The sequence below is a fragment of the Brugia malayi genome (assembly GCF_000002995.4).
Source record: "Brugia malayi strain FR3 genome assembly, contig: Bm_v4_ChrX_scaffold_001, whole genome shotgun sequence".
Taxonomy (NCBI): domain Eukaryota; kingdom Metazoa; phylum Nematoda; class Chromadorea; order Rhabditida; family Onchocercidae; genus Brugia; species Brugia malayi.
The window spans coordinates 8,788,432-8,810,644 of record NW_025062479.1 but is presented as its reverse complement, the minus strand read 5'-3'; the positions used below and the strand labels follow the sequence as shown (position 1 = coordinate 8,810,644).

Below are 22,213 nucleotides of genomic sequence, written 5' to 3'. Positions count from 1 at the left end.
TTTAAGTTTTATATATTTTGACATAAAGAAAGTGAGTTTAAGACTATTCCATTTGTTGCAGTTATTATTTTTTCTCTAGTTTTCGAAAATACCGGTTCAAATTATTATAAGACTTAATGATAAACAAATTATCAATTACTTACAATATCCCCTGTAAAAATCATTTTAAAGAACATCCATAAATATTAGCCAAGTTAAAAAATAGTTGTCATGATGAAAAAACTTAATTAGTGGTTATTTTTTTTTCCATTAAGGATTTTCTACTTCTAAAGAAGTTGACATGCAGCGTTAATGTACCTCGAAAATGATCACTTCTCAATCCTAAGTATTCCTATAGGTATTTCATCGTAATGTAGGTCAATGACGAACAACTATTCCTGAAATTCAGAAGGTGTTACTCGACCATTAATCTTGTAATATTAGGAAATACCGAAGTTATATCTATTTATTCACTGACTAAGATTAAGTAATACGACCTACTACTAGCGAGGAATTTACATTAGCGTCATGCATCATAGACCTACCTTAGGAAGATGCTTCAAGACTCTGTCTAATTTATACATTGTCAAATCAAAATCGAAAGATGCAGCTGGACGGATTCTACAGTGTTATTAATCTTAATTTTTCACTCATTTATTTGTTATTATCTGTTCATTTTTATCAAAATTGAATTTGGAAATAATAAAAGTGTAGTAGTAACACTCTTCTTGTGAGGATTCCAACGTATACCATTGCTGAAATTAATTCATAGCAAGACTTTAAGCTATTCAAATTTCAATAATACCAATATATCTTTGAAAGACATTGAAGACTAACGATAAAAATGCCAGTGATAAAATCGCCTATAAGATATCATCAGCCAAGAAAGTAAGCTTTTTAATTTTTCTATTTTATTTTTGTATTTTTTAGTTCATTTGAAATTTATCGATCAAAACTTGACATTACCTAAAAATCAAAAAAAAATTAAAGGCTCTAAAACTATCCAGTTTTTCATTCAGTGGTAAAAAGGAGATTTTAGGCCGTCAACACTATCAGTAATATGGAGAATGCGTACTCATTTGGCATTTACATTAACGCCCATAATTTTGTTACCAATCCTGTTTTCTTTCCCACAAAGTCAGGTAAAAATTTCTAACTACGTATCTCGTTGTTCTTGAAAGTTTTAATATTTTACAGATAAGTGAAAGAAGTAAAAATTGGTAAAAATTTTAAATATTTTTGGTAGATCTCTTTACATATTCATCACTAGGAGTATAGAATTCTCCTTTCCAAATTCAACAACAGACACTAAATATATTGTCCATTATATTCACGTGTTTCCATTATTACATTATGTCCATTATATTTCCATTCACATTATATAGTTGTTTAGAAATTGTAAAGTATATTTGAGAATAAAAAAAAATGTATATATCGGAAATATTCTGGAAAAAAAAATGAAAATTTTCAAAGTCCTAATGTGTCAACTTCTATATTATTGCCAAACTAGAATGTAAGAAACAGATAAGCAACGGTTAATTTCAATTGTGATACAATTCAACTAATATCACTAACATAATTAGTAATTATAGAACGAAGCAAGATGTGGTTACTGTGTTGGGATAATGGCTGTTTACTGGGTTATGGAGGTAATACCGTTAGCAGTAACTGCTTTACTACCAATGGTACTTTATCCTTTGCTAGGCTTAATGGCATCGGATGATGTTGCTCAAATGTATCTACCTGTGAGCTTTATTATCATTTCTTTTATTAGTTTTTACTATATTTTTATGAACAAAAGACCATAACGAGATTCCATAAAATTTTGTTAATTTTTAAAATGTTTATAAAAAGTTGAAGATTTTGACATTTTTGACGCTTGTGTAATTTTTAGGATATAAGTTTTTTATTTATTGGTGGATTAATGGTAGCTGTAGCTGTTCAAAAATGCAAATTACACAATCGTGTCGCCTTATTCGTGTTAACTATTGTTCCACCCCAACCATGCTGGTTACTATTTCATATTGTACTTTATGGTCTTTCCGTTTGTTATTAGATTTTGCAGATTTTTTCAGCATGAAAAAAAAAGAATGAATTTCTATTTTGAAATTCTTTGATTTCTTCTTGGTGGATTAATGGTTTTAAAAAGGTCATTTACCAAATTGATATGATGATAAAAGGTTTACACATGGATTTCCATTACTTCAGCAATTTTTTAAAATAAAATCAATGGCAATGTTTCATTTTCAGGATTATGCTTGGTTTCATGTTGGTAACTGCATTTTTAAGGTGATTTATATTTCCTAATAGGTGCAATTGTAGTGAAAAGCTTCTAGTATTTATGTAGTTGACTTTTCGATTTTCAAAAATGAAAAAAGAAAAGAACAAATTGCAGTATGTGGATATCAAACACAGCAACCGCTGCTCTCATGGTACCTATTGCCAATTCTGTTATTATCGAGCTTATCAAAAGTAATCGTAGAAATCAGTTTACTGTAAGATTTCATATTTATCAAAGATGTAAAACCAATAATGTACTTGACAACTCTGTCAGTAGATTTCAAATTAATTTGTGCTTTATTTAAAATATCCCGTCATCAAAAAGTGATCAATTATATAACAGTGATCAAATTTCATTACTATAATTTGAGAAGACGCATCTTATGATTTTAAGCTCTACAGGATAGTCTATTGGGTGAAGCAGTGGTTGAAGATAGGCATAATGAAAACAGCGATGGACGAAGGAAATCTCTCGGTACTTTTAGTACGAGGTGCTTTTTGGTTTATTTTGCATTTCCGTATGAAATTAACTCAAAAATACGCATAACACATGTGCAGTACACGCATTCATTCACACAGAATATACGCATGGAGAAAGATGTATGCACATAACCTATTCAGACCAAAAGTCCAAAGAAGAATTTGTCATATATCCATTCTACAAAATGAAGAACTGCATCACACAAGTCTTTTTACTACTGTGATAATTATGAACTTTAATATAGTCAAATACTGTTTTCCAGAGATCCAACAGAAATTTTAAGTAAAGATGAACATCAAATGGCCAAAGGATTGCTGATATCAGTTGCTTTTGGTGCAAATATCGGTGGTACAGGAACGATTACAGGAACACCGTCAAATCTTGTTTTATTGGGCCAAATTAAAGAGTTTGTTACTATTTTTCAATTACTTATATATTGTCAATCTGGAAATTTTTCTATTTCCTTTTTTTTTTAGCAAAGATTCTAGCATTCGTATTTCTAAGTTGAAGAAGTGATTTAAAGCGTATTTATTCTTCTATTTGCTATCAAATATTATTTTAGAATTTTCCCCCTCGCAGATACAGACATTAATTTCATATCCTGGATGGTTTTTGCACTACCACTTGTTATTGCATGCTTATTCATGACATGGTTAACACTAGTACTCATTTTCTTCCGGAAAGCTTCGAAAGGTTTATTTTTTTCTTTTTTATTGAGAATCAAAAAAATTTCTCTTAAACACTCATATGTTTTTTCTTCTAACTACTTATCCTACTAATATGTGATATTGAATCTTCTCATTAATCGTATACCTATTAGCCAGCAACTGAAATACAGAATGAAATAAAAATTTAAAGGATGTAACAAATGCAGGTCATCAGACGATTAAAGACAAACTGAGACAGAAGTACGATGAACTGCCAGGCTTATCGTTTGCAGAAATCTCTGTATCAATTTGCTTCTTAATATTGTTAACACTTTGGATAACGAGAGATCCTTATGTTGTTTCTGGTTTCGGAGCTCTTTTCAAAACAGGGCATGTGATTCGCATATATTTTCAAAAAATAAACTCAGAAATATAATTGAGGAAATTTAGATAAGTCTAACATTCTCAGAATATCTTATTTGAAATATTTACACTTAATTTTCTTAGAATCTTTTAAAAACATTTTCATACAGCCCCAAGAAATTTAGATATGTAACAGATACAACAAGCGCAATGTTGGTTGCAATCATATTATTTGCCGTCCCGATTCAAAAGCCAAATTTCTTTGGTAACAAATTTTGAAACTGTTTTTATCATGTTTGATCAGAGAAAAACATAAAGTTGAGCATATATCCGAAATAAAATAACAATTTAGGAAAAACGGAGAATATCGAAACATTACTGGATTGGAAAACAATGCAAGCAAAATTTCCATGGAGTGTTGTACTGCTACTTGGAGGTGGCTTTGCAATGGCTGCCGGTGTCAAGGTACTAAATACACGACTCAAAATTCTTCATTCATGAATTTGAAATTTATTATAAGAACAGATTGCTGATTTAATATAACAACCAGGAAATCATTGTTCTCTTACCACAGAATGTTTATGGATGTAATCTGATATACAAATCATTATCACATATCTTTCAGCTTACTTTTATAAAATTTCTCATATTTAAAAGAGTATATATATTTTACTTTGTTTTTGTATTTTATGCTTTGTTTTTGGTATACCATTTTACGAAAACTTAAGATAAATTTTATTATAAGCGTTCAAATTTATTATCTTTAATGTCCATATTAGTTAAATTTTTTTTGGTATGAAAATTATGGAACAATCCTTCTCAATGGTTTTATATGCATTTTTCGTAGTTTACTGGTATCATATAGTTCATCCCCTGACAAGAAAGTGTCAGAAAACTGGTAAATTTTTTCCAAAAAGCATCGATTAGCGAACTTCTCTTATAAAATCTTTTTTCTACAATGATGGAATTCAAGGGTTTTATGAGGTTCTTACAAGTAAGCAATAAAATGAAAGCAAAAATCTAAGAAAAGCTGTGATTCGGTGTACTATTTGGATAATTTTAGGGCCACTGTTTTCAAAGTCAGCAGAAAATTGCGATTGATTAGCTTTTTGACAGTAAAAAAAGAAAGCGGCTGTAAATCTATTTGAATAAGAAACAGAATCTTAGTAAATTTTTTGAGATCTGAATAAGAAGGTGATTATCAGTTAACTAATACGTGAATATATCACTCAGAATGCATGAAAAAAAAAAAATATATTAGTCTGTATAAAAGATGCTGGCTAATTGATACAAATGTTGTTTTCAGGAATCGAACCTAAGTTATCGTGTTGGAGAAATGATGCAATTACTACAAATGTTCCCAGTTAATGTTATTATGGCAATTTGCATATTTATCACCATATTCCTAACAAATATTTGCAGTAACACAGTAACAGCATCCATCTTCATTCCCATTGTAGCAGAATTAGCGAAATCATTGGAAATTCATCCACTTTATTTTATGATTCCTACCGCTCTTGCGTCTTCAATGGCTTTCAGTTTGCCTGTTCGTTTCATTCAGTAAATTTTGAACTTTGTAATTGACTTTTGGACGCCAAACATGAAGATGATAATTAAGATATCTCTTTATGGTTTTTTTTTTTTTTTTTTTTTTGAAGCTTTAAATTATTTCAGGTGGCAACTCCACCAAATGCAATCATTTTCGCCTCAGGTTTATTACGTGTCAAAGATATGGTAAGTACATGGAGTTGAATTTTTTTTCCAGATAAAATTTTTGATTATTGTAACCAAAGCATGACGTATCTCTTTCAGTTATTGGCTGGAACATTGGCCACTATCGAATGTGGTTTATTAGCAATACTGTTTATGATGACTTGGGCAACGTAAGTCAATTTTTCAGATTAGACCAGAAAAGAGTACATTATTAGCCTATCATTAGAAATGCTATCTTGATCAACTTAGTGAAGCACATTTGCTTCAGCTTTACTAATTACTTATGACTGAGATTTCACCTCAGATTTTACGCGGTATTACAAATCGTTCATTACCCTTTCTCACATTCCATTGCATGTGAATATTAAAACATGAATGTTTTTTTCCATATATTATGCAATTAGCAATAATTTCATAAAAGTAATTAAATAAACAATTCCAGATACCTATTCGAGCTGGACAAATTCCCTCTCTGGGCCTACACTCCGGCAGAACTAGTATACCGGAACCATACCTTATTTGATTTACTGACCAATGCAACTGCCAAATAGTGGAATACTGATGTCATATATTCTTATTTCTAAGGATATTTGTTGACAGTAAAGAAATGTGTGAGTAACTTTTCAGCTACCAATGACCAGATTATTATCGTTATCATCGTTATCATCGTTATCATTATCACTGTACCTTCTGTGGCGAATTCCGCTTTAATCTAATTTAGTTCTAGAGCTTTTCTAGATCCTATAGCAAAATCTGAAATTTTGGTCGCTTAAAAAATTATATAGTGAGAGAAAAAAAGAAGTGAAATTTCGGTTTCTGTTAGGATGTTCATGGAATAATTTCCCACTTCCCAGCAAATTGATGTTTTTCTCAAATTTCATTTTCGTATAGAATTACTATCTTGCACACATACAAAAGTCCCTCGGAGTATTGTCACATGAAAAACTGCTTGTTTATGCAACATTTTATGTGATATTTATAAATGCTTAGGTTTGTATTTTTTTAAACACACCACAGTAATCTAGCAAATTGTTTATTGGAAATTTATGATGATATACTATAAAAAGAACTATGAAGTGGGTTCGTAATAAATTCAATAAAATAAGCCAATTAAATGAACTTTATATCAATTTGGATTAGCGTTGAGTACAAATGGTTTCCAAACTGAAAGAAATTTAGAGGAAAATAATTGAAGGCGAACATTTTTGTTAGAACAGTTAAGAGTGAAAGTTTGTTCTACAAAAGTATCATCATTTGATGAAAGATGGAAATAAGCACTAGTTTATAATTGAAAACATTGTGATGAAAAACATTGAGAAAACATTCCTACAGGCCTACACAGATTCAGATTTTTTTTTGGATTCAATAAGATGAATAACTTGCATGAAGTCCACGTTCAATAATTTTCATGTTATTTAAAAGAAAAAAAAAGTGGTTTTGGAGGTCAAGCACTCCTCAGTTAAACTGCAGTTGTTCCGATTTAACATGCGTCCCCCTATTCGAGTTGAAATTCACTCAGTTCATACCTGGTTGCACGTTGAGTCTGGCGGGCCGTGAAAAGTTCCATGCTTCTTTTGCTGACAGAGGATGAGAACTGGCTTGAAAAGTTGCTTATTGTTCGTGTGCGGTAGGTCTGTGAGGTGTTATTGTCTGCTGGTATGTATGATTAGTGCTCTCTTTCTGTGGGTTTTGGAATATTATTTCAGGAAATGTTGCGAAGATCGGTTCGGCGATTTGCGTTATCGATATCGTGTTTAACAGTGATTTACACAGCCACGATCCTCATTATGGACTATCAGGCAAGCTTTTTCTTTCGAGTGGTACCCTGAACTATTGGTTCACGATCTTTTCACTGCGAGACCTCAGAAGATGTCAGAATATTCGACGCATTAAATGGTTAGGCAAAATAGTCATAGGGATTTTGGTTGGAAGATAGTGAGTACTGAGGATGTTAAATCATATTTAAGTAAGATATATCAATATTAAAAAGCATGATTTATTGCAACGACGTCATTTGATTTTGAATTTTTTTGAAAAAAAAATTTTATTTTGAAAAAACTGCTTTTAGGATGGGTCGCGGATACAGCGTAATGTGTCACGTAAAGCCCAGTCAGGAGCGAAAGTTAGTGGAGTAAAGGTAATGAATTTCAGCTGAATACCTGACTTCAATTTCTTTGCCAGTTTCTTCTACACTTCGTTTGGCAGGAAGTTGACAACATCGCAAAAGTTCAGTTAATCAATTTTGGCCATTTTCGTCAAATTCACGGAAAAGTGTAGAAAAAAGTTATCATTGTCTCTTACATCATCGAATTTGTAATTCAGAGAGACAGCCTAGAAAATATGCAAGGAATTGTCGTTGATGGGGATCGTGTTTTCCAAAAAGTACTACATAGACCATCATCTTCGCAAAATTACTTTATTGCACGTAAGTTCTAAAAGTTTTTTCCTTTACTTAATTTTGAACTTTCTTGATATGAATGAGCTGTTTATCTTATTAAATTAATGAAAAGCAGTTTTGGCACTTAATTAAAATTATTATGTATCTGACTTTTCTTATTATTTTCAATTAATTGTACTTGTATAGGTTTTATTATGCTTGTTGCAGAGAAATATACATTTTACAGCAAATCGCATTTTTCATTTGGATTTGAAAGGCGCAGCACCAAAAATGGGCTATTTATTGAAGCTTGTTCCATTTATTAAACAGATTGGAGCAACAGGAATAATGATCGAATATGAAGACATGTTTCCATTTACAGGTACATATGTTCCTTTGTTTTTCTCAATTTTTTTGACATTGTGCTGTGAAAATTTTTCGTTTTTTGTTACCAATAAATTTTGTTGGATTTGATTTTTTTTTTTTTTTTTCATTATTATTTTAGAAATGGTCGCAGCAGTACTGTGATAAGATGGCTACCTTCCGTTTTCTTCGGAACATCCACTGCATTCAGAAAACTTCGTTGTCATTAATTCATGAATTTTGAAGGTAAACTAAGCGGGGTAAAAGCTGGTAATGCATATACTTTGGATGAATTGCGTCGTTTTCTCCGTGCAATCCAGACACATAATTTGGACATTATACCTCTTGTGCAAACAGTGGGTCATCTGGAATACATTTTGAAATACCCTAACTTCTCCAAATATCGCGAAGAGGAGCGATATCCACAGGTACGGCTTACAGCTTCTGTTTGTTGGAATTTTTGTATTTTATTGAGGAAGTTCTAATTGTCCAGTTGCATGTAATTCCGAGGCATATTTATGTCTTTGTTTCTTACGGTTGGTATTTTAGTGGCATTTCTGTAACTACATTCAGGTAATTTGTTTGACGGATGAAGGAGCAGTTGATTTGGTTCAGGAAGCGCTGAGACAAATATTAAATTTACACAAAGATTTTGCCATGAAATATTTCCACATTGGAGCAGATGAAGTTTTTCAAGTTTGTTTCATTACAATTTAGATTGCTTGCTTTTCACAGTTGAAACAATGTGAACATGTAGTTGTGGGTTTCAGCACAACATTTTTGTAAACACTTGCATTCGGCGCTTATTTTTTTTTTTTGATAATTCGTGGTAAAAGGTGATGGCATTATAAAAATATTCGACGTAATTCACGACTGTTATTTTATGTTAGATCGGTCGGTGTGAAAAGGACAGAAGCTACATGGTAAACAACAATGTTGACACGGAATTCTTGCTTCTTAGGCACATTGCGAGAATATCGAAGTTTGTTAAGGTTTGAAGCTAATTTTTCTCTGTCAAATGTTTTTTCAAATTGTACTCTCTTATTGGTATTCGAATTTAATCTTCAATGAGAAAAAGTACCTGACGAATTGCCTGCTTCAGGAAGCAACCTCCTTACACTTGTAAATCTATAATTGATTTTAGGCTCAAGTTCCAAACAAAAAAGTGAATGTATTGATTTGGCACGATATGCTAGTAAATTTACAAGCACAAAATGTTTTGAAGCATGGGTATATATTTTTCATTTGGTATATTGATAGGTTAGTGGCTTCACATGAGTTTGTATTTTCAGTAGTGGTAGTGCTGAGTATTTTACCAATTGCCATGTTTTTTCCCCGTGAAATATGCACCACTGTTCACTTAAATGTAAATGTAACTTGTGTCCCAAACTTCTTAGAAATATTCGACGTCATAATTTTTATTTATTTCTTTTATCAGTCTCATTACTTTTAGTTTGAGTAATTTGGTCGAGCCAGTAGTATGGAATTATATGGAAAATTTGGATGATCAGTTGTTACCTGATTTTTGGCAGAGATTATCCTCAATGTTTTCGTACGTTTGGGGAGCTTCTGCTTACAAAGTTGAGTTTTGGAAAATGCAAAGTTTTGTAATTTATATTACGTTTCTTTTTTACTCTACGATTTTCTTTTTTTTTTTGTTTTTTTTTGCAAGTTACTATTTATTCTCATCTTAGGTGCCGATGGTCCAGATCAGTATGCTTCTAATGTTCAACATTACTTGAATAACCACATAAGTTGGTTAAAACAGATGAATGAACATCACTCTAAATTCAAGCAGTTTCGAGGCATCATTGTGACTGGTTGGCAAAGGTTAAAGTTTCTCGATTGCATACATTATACTACTTTAATGGAAAATTTTACTGCAGCGCAGATAATTATGTTTATGTTGATTATAATTATGATTTATATGATAGTTATGTTTTGAAACGTTGTAGATCTTTGCCTTGTTTTTAGAGTTCCTCGTTCTTACAGAAGAGAAGAAAAACTACGATTCTTATTGCACTTTTTTGTAAAAAATTGCATATCTAAAGCTTTCTATAGTTACATATGTATTGGTAATTGTTACGTTTTTTTTTTTTTTTTTTTTTTTAATGAACTAATCGAGTAGGTAACTTTACTAGCAAAAGCGATGATAAGTATTTCGCTTACTTCATTAATGGACGATCCATTCATGATAATATCTTACATTTGTTTTTCCTAAGTTGTGCAAAGTGAATTTGATGTTTCTAAATATTTAACCACTTTCAGGTTTGACCATTTTGCCATCATATGCGAAATTATACCAGTTGGTCTTCTTTCTGCTGCTGTAAACATGGCTGTTTTAAAAAATGGCCAATATGATTTTGAAGGTAAGAATTCTGGTTTATTTCATGGAAAAATCTAGGTAGAAAATGCTTGCATCTCTTTCGATGATTTATAGATAGAAGCATATCCTTTAAATTTGTTTTTATTTTTCTTTCGGAAATGTAGCAATTTCTATAACTTTTCATTTTAAACATGATTCTCTCTTATGATCCGCATGTGCTTATGCTCTCCATACTCGCAAAGCACTGACGTCATTTTCATGCTGTTGAAAAGTTAATTAAATTTGAAATTTAGTGATGCGGTCAGTCTCACAGTCGTTGAAGTGCTCTTCGGTATTATATTTCGACAAAAATTCATCTCCATTCATACCGCAGTGCAGTTTTCCTGGTATCGGTCTTTCCTTAGTTTTTTAAATGTTGTTTGAAGGAATTTTGTAAATTATATTTCTTAAATTTAAATTTTGGAATTCCAAGAAATTTGGATTTGTAGATAGCGAAAAATGCAGATCAGCGCATCGCGAGCAGTATGCATATGTATTATGAATAAAACTCATTTACAATATTTTGTAGGTGTACACGTTTTCCACGCTGTGCAGACATTACATTCGACAATTAATTCCGTTGAAGAACAGGTTTTCAATGATTATCAGGTTTGTTTCAGTTTTTAAAACTAAGCCTAATGTGAAAACAGATATTGTTTTTAAGGTTCGTGGGTGGATTGCAAGATTCAATGAGAAACATTTATACACACAAGCCTGGTATCTTGATCAAGTGTTGTATAAGGTTAAGTCGTTCCTTCGTGAAATGGAAGTTTGCGAGCAGAATATCAAGTAATTTGATTTGACGTTTTGCAAATTTTTGTTTTCTCATGATAAAGTGAATTCATTAGAGCATTTAATAGCAGACTTTTTTTAGAACTGAAATGCAAACTGTTTTCTACAATGATACGGTAGCTGAATTCGTTTACGTGTATGTAAAGCCAACATTGAAACGTCTAGAAGAACTGTCGCAGCGAATTGATAAACTTTCGGAGCTGCGTATCTTCCCTAGACGACCTTTCGCTGTCCAAGAATTTTAACTTAGCTAGATATCGGCTAGCTAGCAATCGAAATCTTTATTTCCAGATGCGGGTACAGTGTGCTTTCATTTATTTATTTTTGATTTCATAATAATTTGCTTCATTGCTTTACAGCATATCAAGTAAGGTATTATACAGGGCCTATTACTTGGAGCATACATAGGATGTTTTGGACTGGTAGTCTCCTCGTTTGGATCTTAGACGAGTGTCTCAGAATTGTTTAGGTATCTTCAGCACTATTTTTGCAGTAGTTCTAGGTCTTTAAAAATATAGTTTTTAAAAATTGTATAGGAGCACACTGCGCACGGTTATCAGTCTTCTCAGCTTATTTAAAAATTCTTTGCATTCTATTAAATGCATTGGCAACGATAATGATTAGGTCCAATTTTTTACGTTTATTCATTCTGCATGAGCTCGTTCCAATTATAATGAAAAGTCGAAGTTATTATGAATATATTGATTATTTCCTGTTATGTTTTTTTTGAATTTCTGCGAATTTACATGATATATTGTTTTCAAATGCATTTTTTTTTCTATTGCACAGCTTACTAATTTATCATCACTACTTCTTTTCTATAGTTTTTAGTACAACTGTTTTTACGATCACGCGATTTAGTTATTTTATTTGAGTTGCAATTCTTATGATTTTTTTCAAATATTTGTTACATAATCTTTTTTCTTTTAAGTATTGCTTGAAGTTAACTGAACAGCGGGTGCTGGTTTCAAATGAAGCTTTAAATTTATTTCTAAGATTCTCTCTACGTGTCAGGTAGAGTCATTTATGCAAGCATCTTGGACAAGATATTGCTGTTTATATTTGTGTGATTCTTGTAAATGCAAGAGATTGTCGCTTGCTTTTACTTTTGGTATTTGTTTCTCTTTATTCTATACATGCTCATTTTTATGCATTTCAGAATAGCAACATTTGTTTTAACGTTAAATTATCTATTATTAAATTGTTTGTGCTATATTTTACTGCTATTATATTTGAGTTTTACTTTGTTTGTTGGATGCATTTTTCTAACCTTTTGATGGATAGAGAGATTGGTGGTAGACCATATGAATATTTCTGAGCATTATTTCCTTTCTTAAAATACGTTGTTTTCATTTTATTCATATGCAGTAAATCACATTTTACTTTTCTTCTGAGTTTTCCAATAGTTTTCGTGAGACCGGAATATACTAATTAATGCGATATTTGTTAATATAATTTTAAATACTGAAGGATGTATTTTTTTGATACTAGGTTCCATTAATCATGTATTCGTCTACGTTTCTTTTGGCACTTTTTAGATATCAGTGCCTATTTGTTTATATTTTCTCTGTAAAATTCATATTTTGAAGTTATCTCTGTGCTTGCAGCTTTTAACTCACTTTTCTTAATCTAAGTCAAAATATGGCCAGTGATCTTGTTGCCAAAAGAAGAATACGTGTTCTTTTTCCATTGAATCAGGTAAAGTATTCATTTTTTGTAAGCAGGCATTTAAGAAAGGTTTTTTAATAATGGGGTTCCTCAAGTAATTTCAGTCGCTAACATATATTGTACATACCTGTTAGGTATGTAACATTCTTGCAGAAATGATATCATCCTTTTTTAATTAAAATGTTACATACCTAACATACCTGTTAGGTATGTAACATTCTTGCAGAAATGATATCATCCTTTTTAATTTAAACGATAGTTTCCGTTTGTTCTCATTGACATTATTGTGGCAGACTTCTTGTTGAAGTTTATAGGAATTTATTATTTTTGTGTCCTTTATCTTGATTTTGCATTTGGTATGGACAGTTGCATTTTTTTCCTTGATCAGATGTGATTAGTTTAAAATTCGCTGATTATGTTACAGTTATCAGTGATTATGGCCATTCATAATTCCTTCCATATGTTGTATTTATTACGTATAATCCCTTATCATTTTCATCTCTTCATTGTTCTCTATAGTGTGCAGCTTTATGATGTCTGTGCCATATAGTCAACAGTACTTTTCAATTTAGAATAAGAAGGGTGAATGCTCCTCTGCCAATTTCCATATCATCTTTGCATTTTTCGAGACTGGCGAATTTTCAGAATTATTGATAAGCATTGCTAGTTTTATCCGAATGTAGTTACTTTCAAATATAGCTTCGATAGATAAGTGACCTCAGTAAGCTAGACATTATATTTTCCTTGTTTTTATATATTAGCTTATCTATTTATGTTATGTATTGTCTGTGATATTATTGTTTCTTGTTTTATTGGTTCTTTATTACAGTTTCCATTTTATAATATATCCTGGTTCACTATTTCGTAAGATTTACTTCATTTGTGGCTGACAAAAGAATCAGTAGAGCAATAAATTTTGGTGTTTATTTTAATCTGAATTTTGTGATGGTGGAAAAAGTGTGGTGATGGAATGGAGAAATAAATATTATATAACACCAAACTATTGAATCTAACATGAGATAAACTTGTTATTTGATACATACTAAGGAAAACAGGTTAATGCATCACATGAGTTTAGTAGAATGGACACTTATGAAGCATAGGCACTAAATGAAGTAAAGTATGTGTTCAAGTGCAGCACGTTTTCCTGTGAAAATGGACTGAAAACTGTTTTAGATAAGCATTGATTAATTGTGCCACACGGAGTTTATTGAGGAATGAGCTTCGCTTTTCAGCAGTAATGACCGTAGAGTGTAGTAATTTCTGGTGTATAATTTCTAGTGCGAAACGGAATATAAATATAGCGTGGATAGTCGTCATAATAAGTGAAGTACCTTCGGTAGTAGAATGGTGAGTTGTAATCGTACCTGAACATTTCAAAAAAAGTAAACATGCGGAGTTGTATTACCTCTCTGCCACAATCCTTTTCTGGAAAGTAGCATTAGATGGCACACATCTCTCATCACACTTTTTTTCCAATGAATTTGCAAAAACATTTCACAGTTTTCATTATATTGGAATAAATCCAGTTCTCCAGAATCCTTCTGTAATGAGATTTGACAGGAAATGCAAACAAATGAGTGCTCCATGACCTTCAATATTTAATGATTAAAATGATTTGAAATTAAAATTACCAAAATCCTCTATGTTTTGCCCATGTGGTATATGGTCCACTCCAGTAATGCGGATTTGGCATTATATCTGGATGATAATAACGCCGTGGATAGTATGAACTTCTGTAAAGTGGTCTGAATCCACTGTAACGATCATGCCAAAAGTCATCGTACTGAAACATTTTTAGGGTAGATAAATTTATTCAGTCAGATTTAATTACATTTGAAATTTTTGACCCTACCAAATCATAATCAGGCCAGAATCTATAGCCCCATTGAGGCTTGTATTTACTGCTTCTTCTTACATAATTCACAAGATCCGGTACTGATTTTGTTCGAGTTACCTGTAAATTGTGAACCAATTAATTTCAGTAGATACCTCGCTTTTTTCAATACACCAAAATATGTACAAGGAATCGAAAATCTTCCGGAAAAAGCATTTTTAAGTTAATTTTAAAGGTAAATGATATTTCAAACAGTTCCTTATTGTAGAAGTTAGTAATTATTAACAAACAAAAAAAAAAAAAGGAAAGGAAAGAAGGAAGGAATTACTAGTATTCTGGGACGATGTGAGTGAAGGAGTGTATTAGATTGCGCCCGGGACAAACCATAACTATAATCGCCCATCGTTTCGATATCAGCAGTAAAATTTGATTGTAGGGACTCCACTTTCTCGGCGTTATTGAGCAATTTTTCTTACCACTTATTATCCTACCCGAGAACTTTTAACTTATTTCTTCATGAAACGCGAAAACTTTTGTTGCTACTCTACATATGCTCTCTGTGCTTTTTGCTATCATTCCTTAATCCATTCAATTTGTGCTGGTTGAACTGATGGATGGAATCGATAAATGATTCTTTCCTGTCTTTCCGTCCACAAGTTCTATGTATGTATGATCTATTTCTCGAAAAGTTTTTGTCTCAGAGCATAGAAATTATGAGAATTGTTTTGAACCAAAATAACTACCTCCTCTTACCTTAGCACTTGTTAAATGAAAGATGCAATGAAAGTCTGCTAACACTGAGACTAAGAGCTGTAATGGAAAAGTTTAATGTTCCTGAAGCTAGGAGAATTTCAACATATCTGTTAAAAACATATTCGTTTATTCGTTAAACAAGAACTGATAAAAAAACATTTTGCACTTTATTCAAAAACAACAATTAGAAGTTAACTAGTCACTTCGAGATTTAATATTTCAATCAACTTTTACCTCTTAAAATATTGTTGGACGAAATTTCAAAAATTCGTTCAGGATGCAGTGCTACTCTTTTATGAAATATCAAACTGAATGAAACTGGTATTCTTTTTTCTATTTTTGATTTATGCGTTTGCCAATATGAATTAATCTAGTACTAGTATTCTGCGAAATCTTTAGACCTGTGAATGCCGATTTAGTAATGAATGTTAAAATAACAAACACTAATAAGAAACTGTTAACGATTGTTTTAAACTTTATTTGCGAAAGAAAGAAAAATGATAGAAGGAAATAATAGTCATGAAAAAAGAATGCTGAAAGGAAATAGTGGGAAAAGATAAGAAAAAATTTTTCGTTAAATTTCATTCCTAACAACGAATAATGTAATAAAAATGCAACTTCACTTAACATCACCAAAGATTATTATGAATCTTGAACATGTCTTATATTCGTTCCTTTACTTTCACAAATATATTTTAAGGCTTTTTATGATCCTGAAAATTTCAGCTTCTTTAGAGAAGTAATTTTGAAATTTAAGTTTTTTTTTTCCAACAAACCGAATTGGTCCTTCATCTCAAGAAAATTGCATTAGATACAAAAAAATTGTGACCGACAATAGTATTTAATTTAAAATATTTAGAATAAAAAATGTTTAAATTAAATTACAAACTATTTGTTGGAAGATCTGTACTTTTGATTTGTCTGGTGATTCAAAGTTCAGAAATTTACGTTAACTAAAGTCATAGCTCTAGATTGTTGATCGATGTGTTTCTTGGAATAGTATTAAAATTCATGAATTTTTTCCAAAATTACTTTAGCAGGAATGAAATTGAGGATGTAAGTGTTGCAGTCAACTATGAATACAATCTATTCTAAAAACCAAATTGTGAAATTAGCAACAATTTGACCGTTTAACCATAGCTCAGTTGAAATTTCAACAACAATTTGACCATTTAACCATAGCTCAGTTGAAATTGTTACTGGAGAAAGGTGTTCTTTCAAACATCTAAATGACTTTGGTATCATATCAAAAATTTATGTGGATCTTATCATATATAAAAAATTTTATAAAAAATTTATTTTTTCGGGGCTGTTGGCTGCCATAAATGATAATGAAATTTATCATACCAGGTTTCATTCCACCATTTAATTCAAAGTTATTTTTATATTATGATAAGATGAGCATTTTATGTCTACACTAAAAAAGTAAAACTTATAAAAATTATCGCTTTGTATTAACTTTAATAACAATTATAGATTTATATTTTTGAGCGAAATCAAGCTATGCAACAAAATTTATTAAAAACCAGTGCAAATAATTAAATTTAGAAATATTAGAGAGTTTTTTAAACGTTTCAAAAATAATTGTTGGACAACATGAAGAAATTATTATCCTTTAGATGTCATTATTTTATGATTCCAAAAGTTTGAAGAACCGATTTGCATAGTTTCGATGTTTATATACATAATTGTTTAATCAATTCGCACTTTATCTTGGAATATTAGCAGTAAAAGAAAAGAACAATTACAAAACCAGCACAATATTCAGGAATATATTTCTTCCTCGAACTTCAAAATTATACCAAAATATTACAGTAGTTTTGAAAATTTCTCCCAGTGTTATTGTTCGATTCTGTAACAAGAATAGGAACTGTAATAATTATAGTTACAACATACTGAAATATTAGCAATATATTCTTTTGACATTGAAATTCGTTTTGGAAATTTAAACTTTCTATTTTTAGCAAAAACTTTCCAAATTTTCTCAAATTCGTTAGATCTATATTGAGGAGTTTATTGATTGTGGTCACAGGAAAATTTTGTTGATTTTATTGATTATGGAAAGGCGAAATGTCTTATTAATGATCACTGAAAGTTGCTTCAGCACTAGAAGTTCCACAATCACCGTGATTTCTATATAATGCGTTTTCTAGGAATTTTTTACAATCAACAAAAAAAAAAAAAACGATAAATGAAATTTAATTCTCTCGTTGATTAAAATTGGCAGTTAAATCAACATCACTTGCTGTTTTACACTGAAATAGATTACTTCATCATTTTCATATGTATTTCACGCCTTGTGTTTCGTTTCTTTTTTTGATGATTAATTATGCTTATTTATTTTTAATATCTCTATTAATAAACTTAATTGGAACAATTCAGAATTTACAGTTCAAAATTGTAATTTCTTTTACATTGATCTAATATAACAACGTTCTGTGTTTTAAGTCTTGTTTTATCTTCTATCTCCTAATACGGTCCAAAAATTGGTATAAACATTTTGGAGAACAACAGTAAACAGATGAAAATGATCATCGAACCAGCATAGAACTGGTGACATTTGCTACATAGATAGTAAAGCAGAAGAATGCAGTAGGACAAGTAGAGAATAAGAAGTGAATTGTTAGTGCATATTTTTTAAAATGTGCGAATTTTTCATTTAAGCAACAAAAGTACTAGCAGAGAGCAGTTTTTGCTTATTACTTCAAAAAACGTAGTAATTCATTACAATTTGAAAATGTCAATTTCATAATAACATATAAAAATGATGTTTAGTGATACTCCAGATTGATATGCTTGCATGTTTTGGAGACATTCTATTCATAATGATTGGTTCAAAATGGAATGTTAATATTTGATCATAATATCATTGATTAATTTAAATTTGATAAGGTTGTCTTGTAAATAAAACGAAAAACTAATGGTAATCTTTTTAATTGTTTGCAATATAGGTGGTACAATAATGAAACTGAATCATTGAGAAGAATTTATGAATTATAAGATAAATATGCAACAAAGGAAGCGATAACTTTAAAAGACAGCAAAATTATGAATCATTTTGGCATTCATTTCTAAAGTTTCAATTCAAACCTATGAAAAATTCTCAAGACGAAATCAATCAACGTTATTACTTTTTTTCTCAAATATTTTCAATTTAACTTCTCGAATATCTATAATGGTTGCACAAACTGAATCGTTAATACCGCTGTTAGTTTGTTAAAACTAATTTCAATAAATACATTCACATGCAAAATCCCTACGTTATATTTAATAGAAATAATAAAAAGGCATTTAATTTCATACTGAATAGTTATTAGTTATTAAAGAACATACGAAAATTTGGAAATATCTATATGTATTATGTATTAAATTAGCTAAGCAAAACTTTTGTTTTGTAAATCATTTTACCATGTTTCTTGATGAAATTAACTTTTTCACATTCTTTTTAAGTCTGACTGTAAAGATCCTCTCTCTAATCATGCTTTAATGAATTGTTAGTTGACAATGCAACAAAGCTAAAATTTATGATTTAATTTAATCAAAATTCAAAACTTGGATTTTGAAGAAATTTCAAAAGATGATGGTAGTATCGCAAGCATAACTTTCCTGTCACCAGTTGTTATTATTGAATTTATTTTCATTATGAGTCATGTCGCAGTTTTACTGTTTCTCTTTCATCAATCAATATTTTGAGAAAAAATATGATAAAATTTTAATAAGCATACTGAAACTATTTTATAGCTACTAACTAAAAAAAAAGAAAAACAATTTCGTCTTTTTTCAAAAAATTTGGTGAAAAATGAGAAGTAACTGCATAACAAAATGATAATAATGTAAAAGTAAATTGTTAAGGCGATTCATGGATGAACCACGACTGGCAGCGACGAAATATATAAATGATTTCAACAAGCCTGCTTGATTTAATAGATTTTAAAGACCTTTCTGACAATTTAATATGATGCGTTAAAAGTACCTTTTGAAAAAATCATCAGACAATTTAAATGTTTCCACTATTTAGCTTAGGCGATACAGTGGGATAAAAGCTTATTAAAAATTTTTTTTAGTAGTTTAATGGCTTTTTTTTTTGAAAATTTTAGCAGTAAAAGAAATGTAATCTCTTTAGTAAAATGAGAAAAAATTATCTAAAGTATGATTATTAGGAATAAACGACAATAGTAGTTTTAAGCTTTTAAACTGCATTGGATTAATATTTATAGCAATTGCACTGTTCAATTATTTAGGTATTATTATCAGCTCTTTAATTTTGATTGATCTATAATTTCATTTTATTAGGCCATCACGAGTAGCCCAGAATCTCAATATCAATGTGTTGTTTCTTTACATTTACTCATCATTTTCATATTAGATGCAAACAAAAAATATTTCGCGTTAATTTGAATTAAAATTTTAATAGATCAGCGAATAGATCAGAAAAACAAGCTGTTGCAAAAATTAATATTGTATTTAAACGTTTCCGATAAGACGACCATGTAATGTTTAACACAAACTACAAAAATTTTATTTTAGCTCATCAGAAAATGGTTACTCTTTTCCATTTTACGACAATTTATTTACTGCTCTTCGTTCTTTGTTTCATTTTATCCACAATCATTTTTTGTTAAAATTAATTTTAAATGGATATGTTATGATAGATAATGGAGAATTTAGTTGTACAGAAATAGCTTAGCCCGCTAAATAAATGTTTTATTCTTTGAAAAGAATAAAATTTCAATAAAAAGACTTCGTATAAAATTTTTCGCCTATATAAAATTAGAGAAAAAACTACGATCTGCTTGAGAAAAATTATTTGGTAACACAATGATTGATCTGTATTACAACCAGAGCTTCCTCTGTCATATTTGAAAAGTTATAGAAGAATTTTATTTTACATTTTAACCTTCATTTAAAAATACCATTTCATAATTTTTTTAAAATCCACCCAAAGAAAAGTTTTTTAGTTGAACTTTTAATGTTAATTTTTGGTTTTTTCTTCGTTTTTTCCACTTTTTTCTTAATTTTTTTCAAATCAATTCTTGTTGAAAATGCTTCATTTAGATTTACACTTTGTCATACGAAACTATTTAGAATTGTCCTCACAGTAACTGTAGCCCCAGAGAGTTCCAATTAGCCCCTATAATATTTGCACCGCGAAAAAGAAGAATGATTTCACATTTTATTCACTACATATGATTAGCAAATCAAAATACCGTTGAAGACTTAATTTGCATATTGTATAGAATTCTGAGCTTATTATTTTCGTCAACACTTACGTTTTTAATTTAAGATGATAGGCTAGAATATTTCAATAATAATTGTTAAATAGATTCGTTCTGTTAATGTCAGAATACCAATAGGAAATACCCAAACGACCAAAAGAAAATGTCAAGCGTTGGCATTTCTATCTTTGACAATACTTTCAGATGTTTTTAATTTTTAATTTCCGGCATATGTAAAAGTTCACATGCCAAGAACTGTTGAAAAGCACAGTTAATTTAAAAAGAAAGAAATTTGAAGGAATAAAAAGCACAGAAAAGTACTTTTTGTTAACTTCCTGAATTTCCAAACTTTTTCCTTCTGTAGTCTTCAAAGAAAGTAAGAAGTGTGAAGTTGGAATTATTGAGAAAAGACTGAAAAACTTTTTCCTGTGTTGTGTGTTCTATTTTTAATTTCTTTATACTACTTATTTTCGCAGTAACACTTGAGAAATTCTACTCATTTTATTGCATTATTTTTTCTAATGAAATCAAAAACTTCTCCCTGTCTCATTAACTTTTGCTTCCTTATAGGTAATATCAAATAAAACAATTAACGAATGAACTTTTTTCTTTTTTTGAAGAAAATTGCAATTAAAATAACCAGTTCAAAGACATTGGGCAACTGAAATATGTAAAGAAGCATAGAATCTCATAGATGAAACTGAAGCATAAAGTTCTAAATGGTAATGATTTGGAAGATTGGCCAATGAAAGTTACTAACATTGAATGTTAGTGATCGAGTGGAAAGAAGTAGGAGACGGACAGCGATGGACTGCAAAATTCTAAAAAATTTTATCTCGAGTGATTTCCTATCATTCTTCTTCCTTCTGCAAACTTTGCAACCATTGTCGTCGTCTGCCGTTTGCAGTTAAAGTTGCTCTGTCCTGTGTCTATCGATGTTTCTCTGTTTTTTCTTTTTTTTTTTTTCTAATTGTACGCATTTGCGCGATTCTTGCATGATGATGCCATTGCAATATCCGTTAACGTTACCTTTCTACTACCAACAATGATAGGTTTGATTTCACTTCCTTTCCCCAGCAAGCAAATGCATCACACGCCCAACTCGTCTTTGAAATTGTTCCACATTAATTTATGAAATGTCCGAATACTATTTCAATAGATTAAACATTTACATCGACACAGTAATAAGCAATGATAGTGTTATTGCATTAAATTCCGTTTCTATGCCATTTGCATGCTGCAAACAATGCATCATTTACAACCCCCTTATTATTATGTTATTCTACACAATAATTCTTTAGTTTTTTTTTTTTTTGTTGCCCAAATTAGTCATCCTTTAGTTACGTACTTCCTAAATTAATGAATCTAATAATGTCTTA

The 22,213-nt window shown here is 30.4% G+C and overlaps 3 protein-coding genes and 1 further gene across 5 annotated transcripts; 3 read left to right on the top strand and 1 right to left on the bottom strand.

Annotated features, from left to right (window-relative positions):
* Window positions 1-823: 823 nt before the first annotated feature.
* Window positions 824-6,014, top strand: Bma-nac-1 (uncharacterized protein; the record flags this gene model as incomplete). The annotated part of the gene is made up of 16 exons (XM_043074153.1): window positions 824-867; window positions 1,019-1,121; window positions 1,572-1,724; window positions 1,874-1,989; window positions 2,230-2,268; window positions 2,375-2,474; window positions 2,662-2,750; window positions 3,003-3,146; window positions 3,303-3,433; window positions 3,615-3,777; window positions 3,936-4,015; window positions 4,103-4,215; window positions 5,057-5,296; window positions 5,425-5,484; window positions 5,563-5,633; window positions 5,906-6,014. 16 exons carry the CDS (start codon window positions 824-826, stop codon window positions 6,012-6,014), a joined length of 1,755 nt encoding a protein of 584 aa, XP_042930087.1.
* A 1,158-nt stretch (window positions 6,015-7,172) lies between these two features.
* Window positions 7,173-11,605, top strand: Bma-hex-2.2 (uncharacterized protein; the record flags this gene model as incomplete). The annotated part of the gene is made up of 15 exons (XM_043074152.1): window positions 7,173-7,262; window positions 7,532-7,600; window positions 7,786-7,888; window positions 8,088-8,222; window positions 8,450-8,631; window positions 8,777-8,899; window positions 9,094-9,195; window positions 9,348-9,433; window positions 9,657-9,805; window positions 9,898-10,033; window positions 10,472-10,572; window positions 10,823-10,915; window positions 11,098-11,177; window positions 11,233-11,357; window positions 11,443-11,605. 15 exons carry the CDS (start codon window positions 7,173-7,175, stop codon window positions 11,603-11,605), a joined length of 1,737 nt encoding a protein of 578 aa, XP_042930086.1.
* A 1,580-nt stretch (window positions 11,606-13,185) lies between these two features.
* Window positions 13,186-13,264, top strand: Bm16819. Its single transcript, XR_006228110.1, has one exon. The product of XR_006228110.1 is annotated as a pre-microRNA Bm16819 (primary transcript).
* A 995-nt stretch (window positions 13,265-14,259) lies between these two features.
* On the bottom strand, window positions 14,260-15,268 carry Bm5388 (Uncharacterized protein; the record flags this gene model as incomplete). Of its 2 annotated transcripts, XM_001898803.2 has the most annotated exons (4): window positions 14,260-14,395; window positions 14,663-14,814; window positions 14,884-14,985; window positions 15,194-15,268. In XM_001898803.2, 4 exons carry the CDS (start codon window positions 15,266-15,268, stop codon window positions 14,260-14,262), a joined length of 465 nt encoding a protein of 154 aa, XP_001898838.1. The 2 variants fall into 2 exon arrangements, with proteins under 2 accessions (XP_001898838.1, XP_042930085.1); XM_043074151.1 differs by lacking the exons at window positions 14,884-14,985; window positions 15,194-15,268 and having other exon boundaries at window positions 14,663-14,724.
* Between the last annotated feature and the right edge of the window lie 6,945 nt (window positions 15,269-22,213).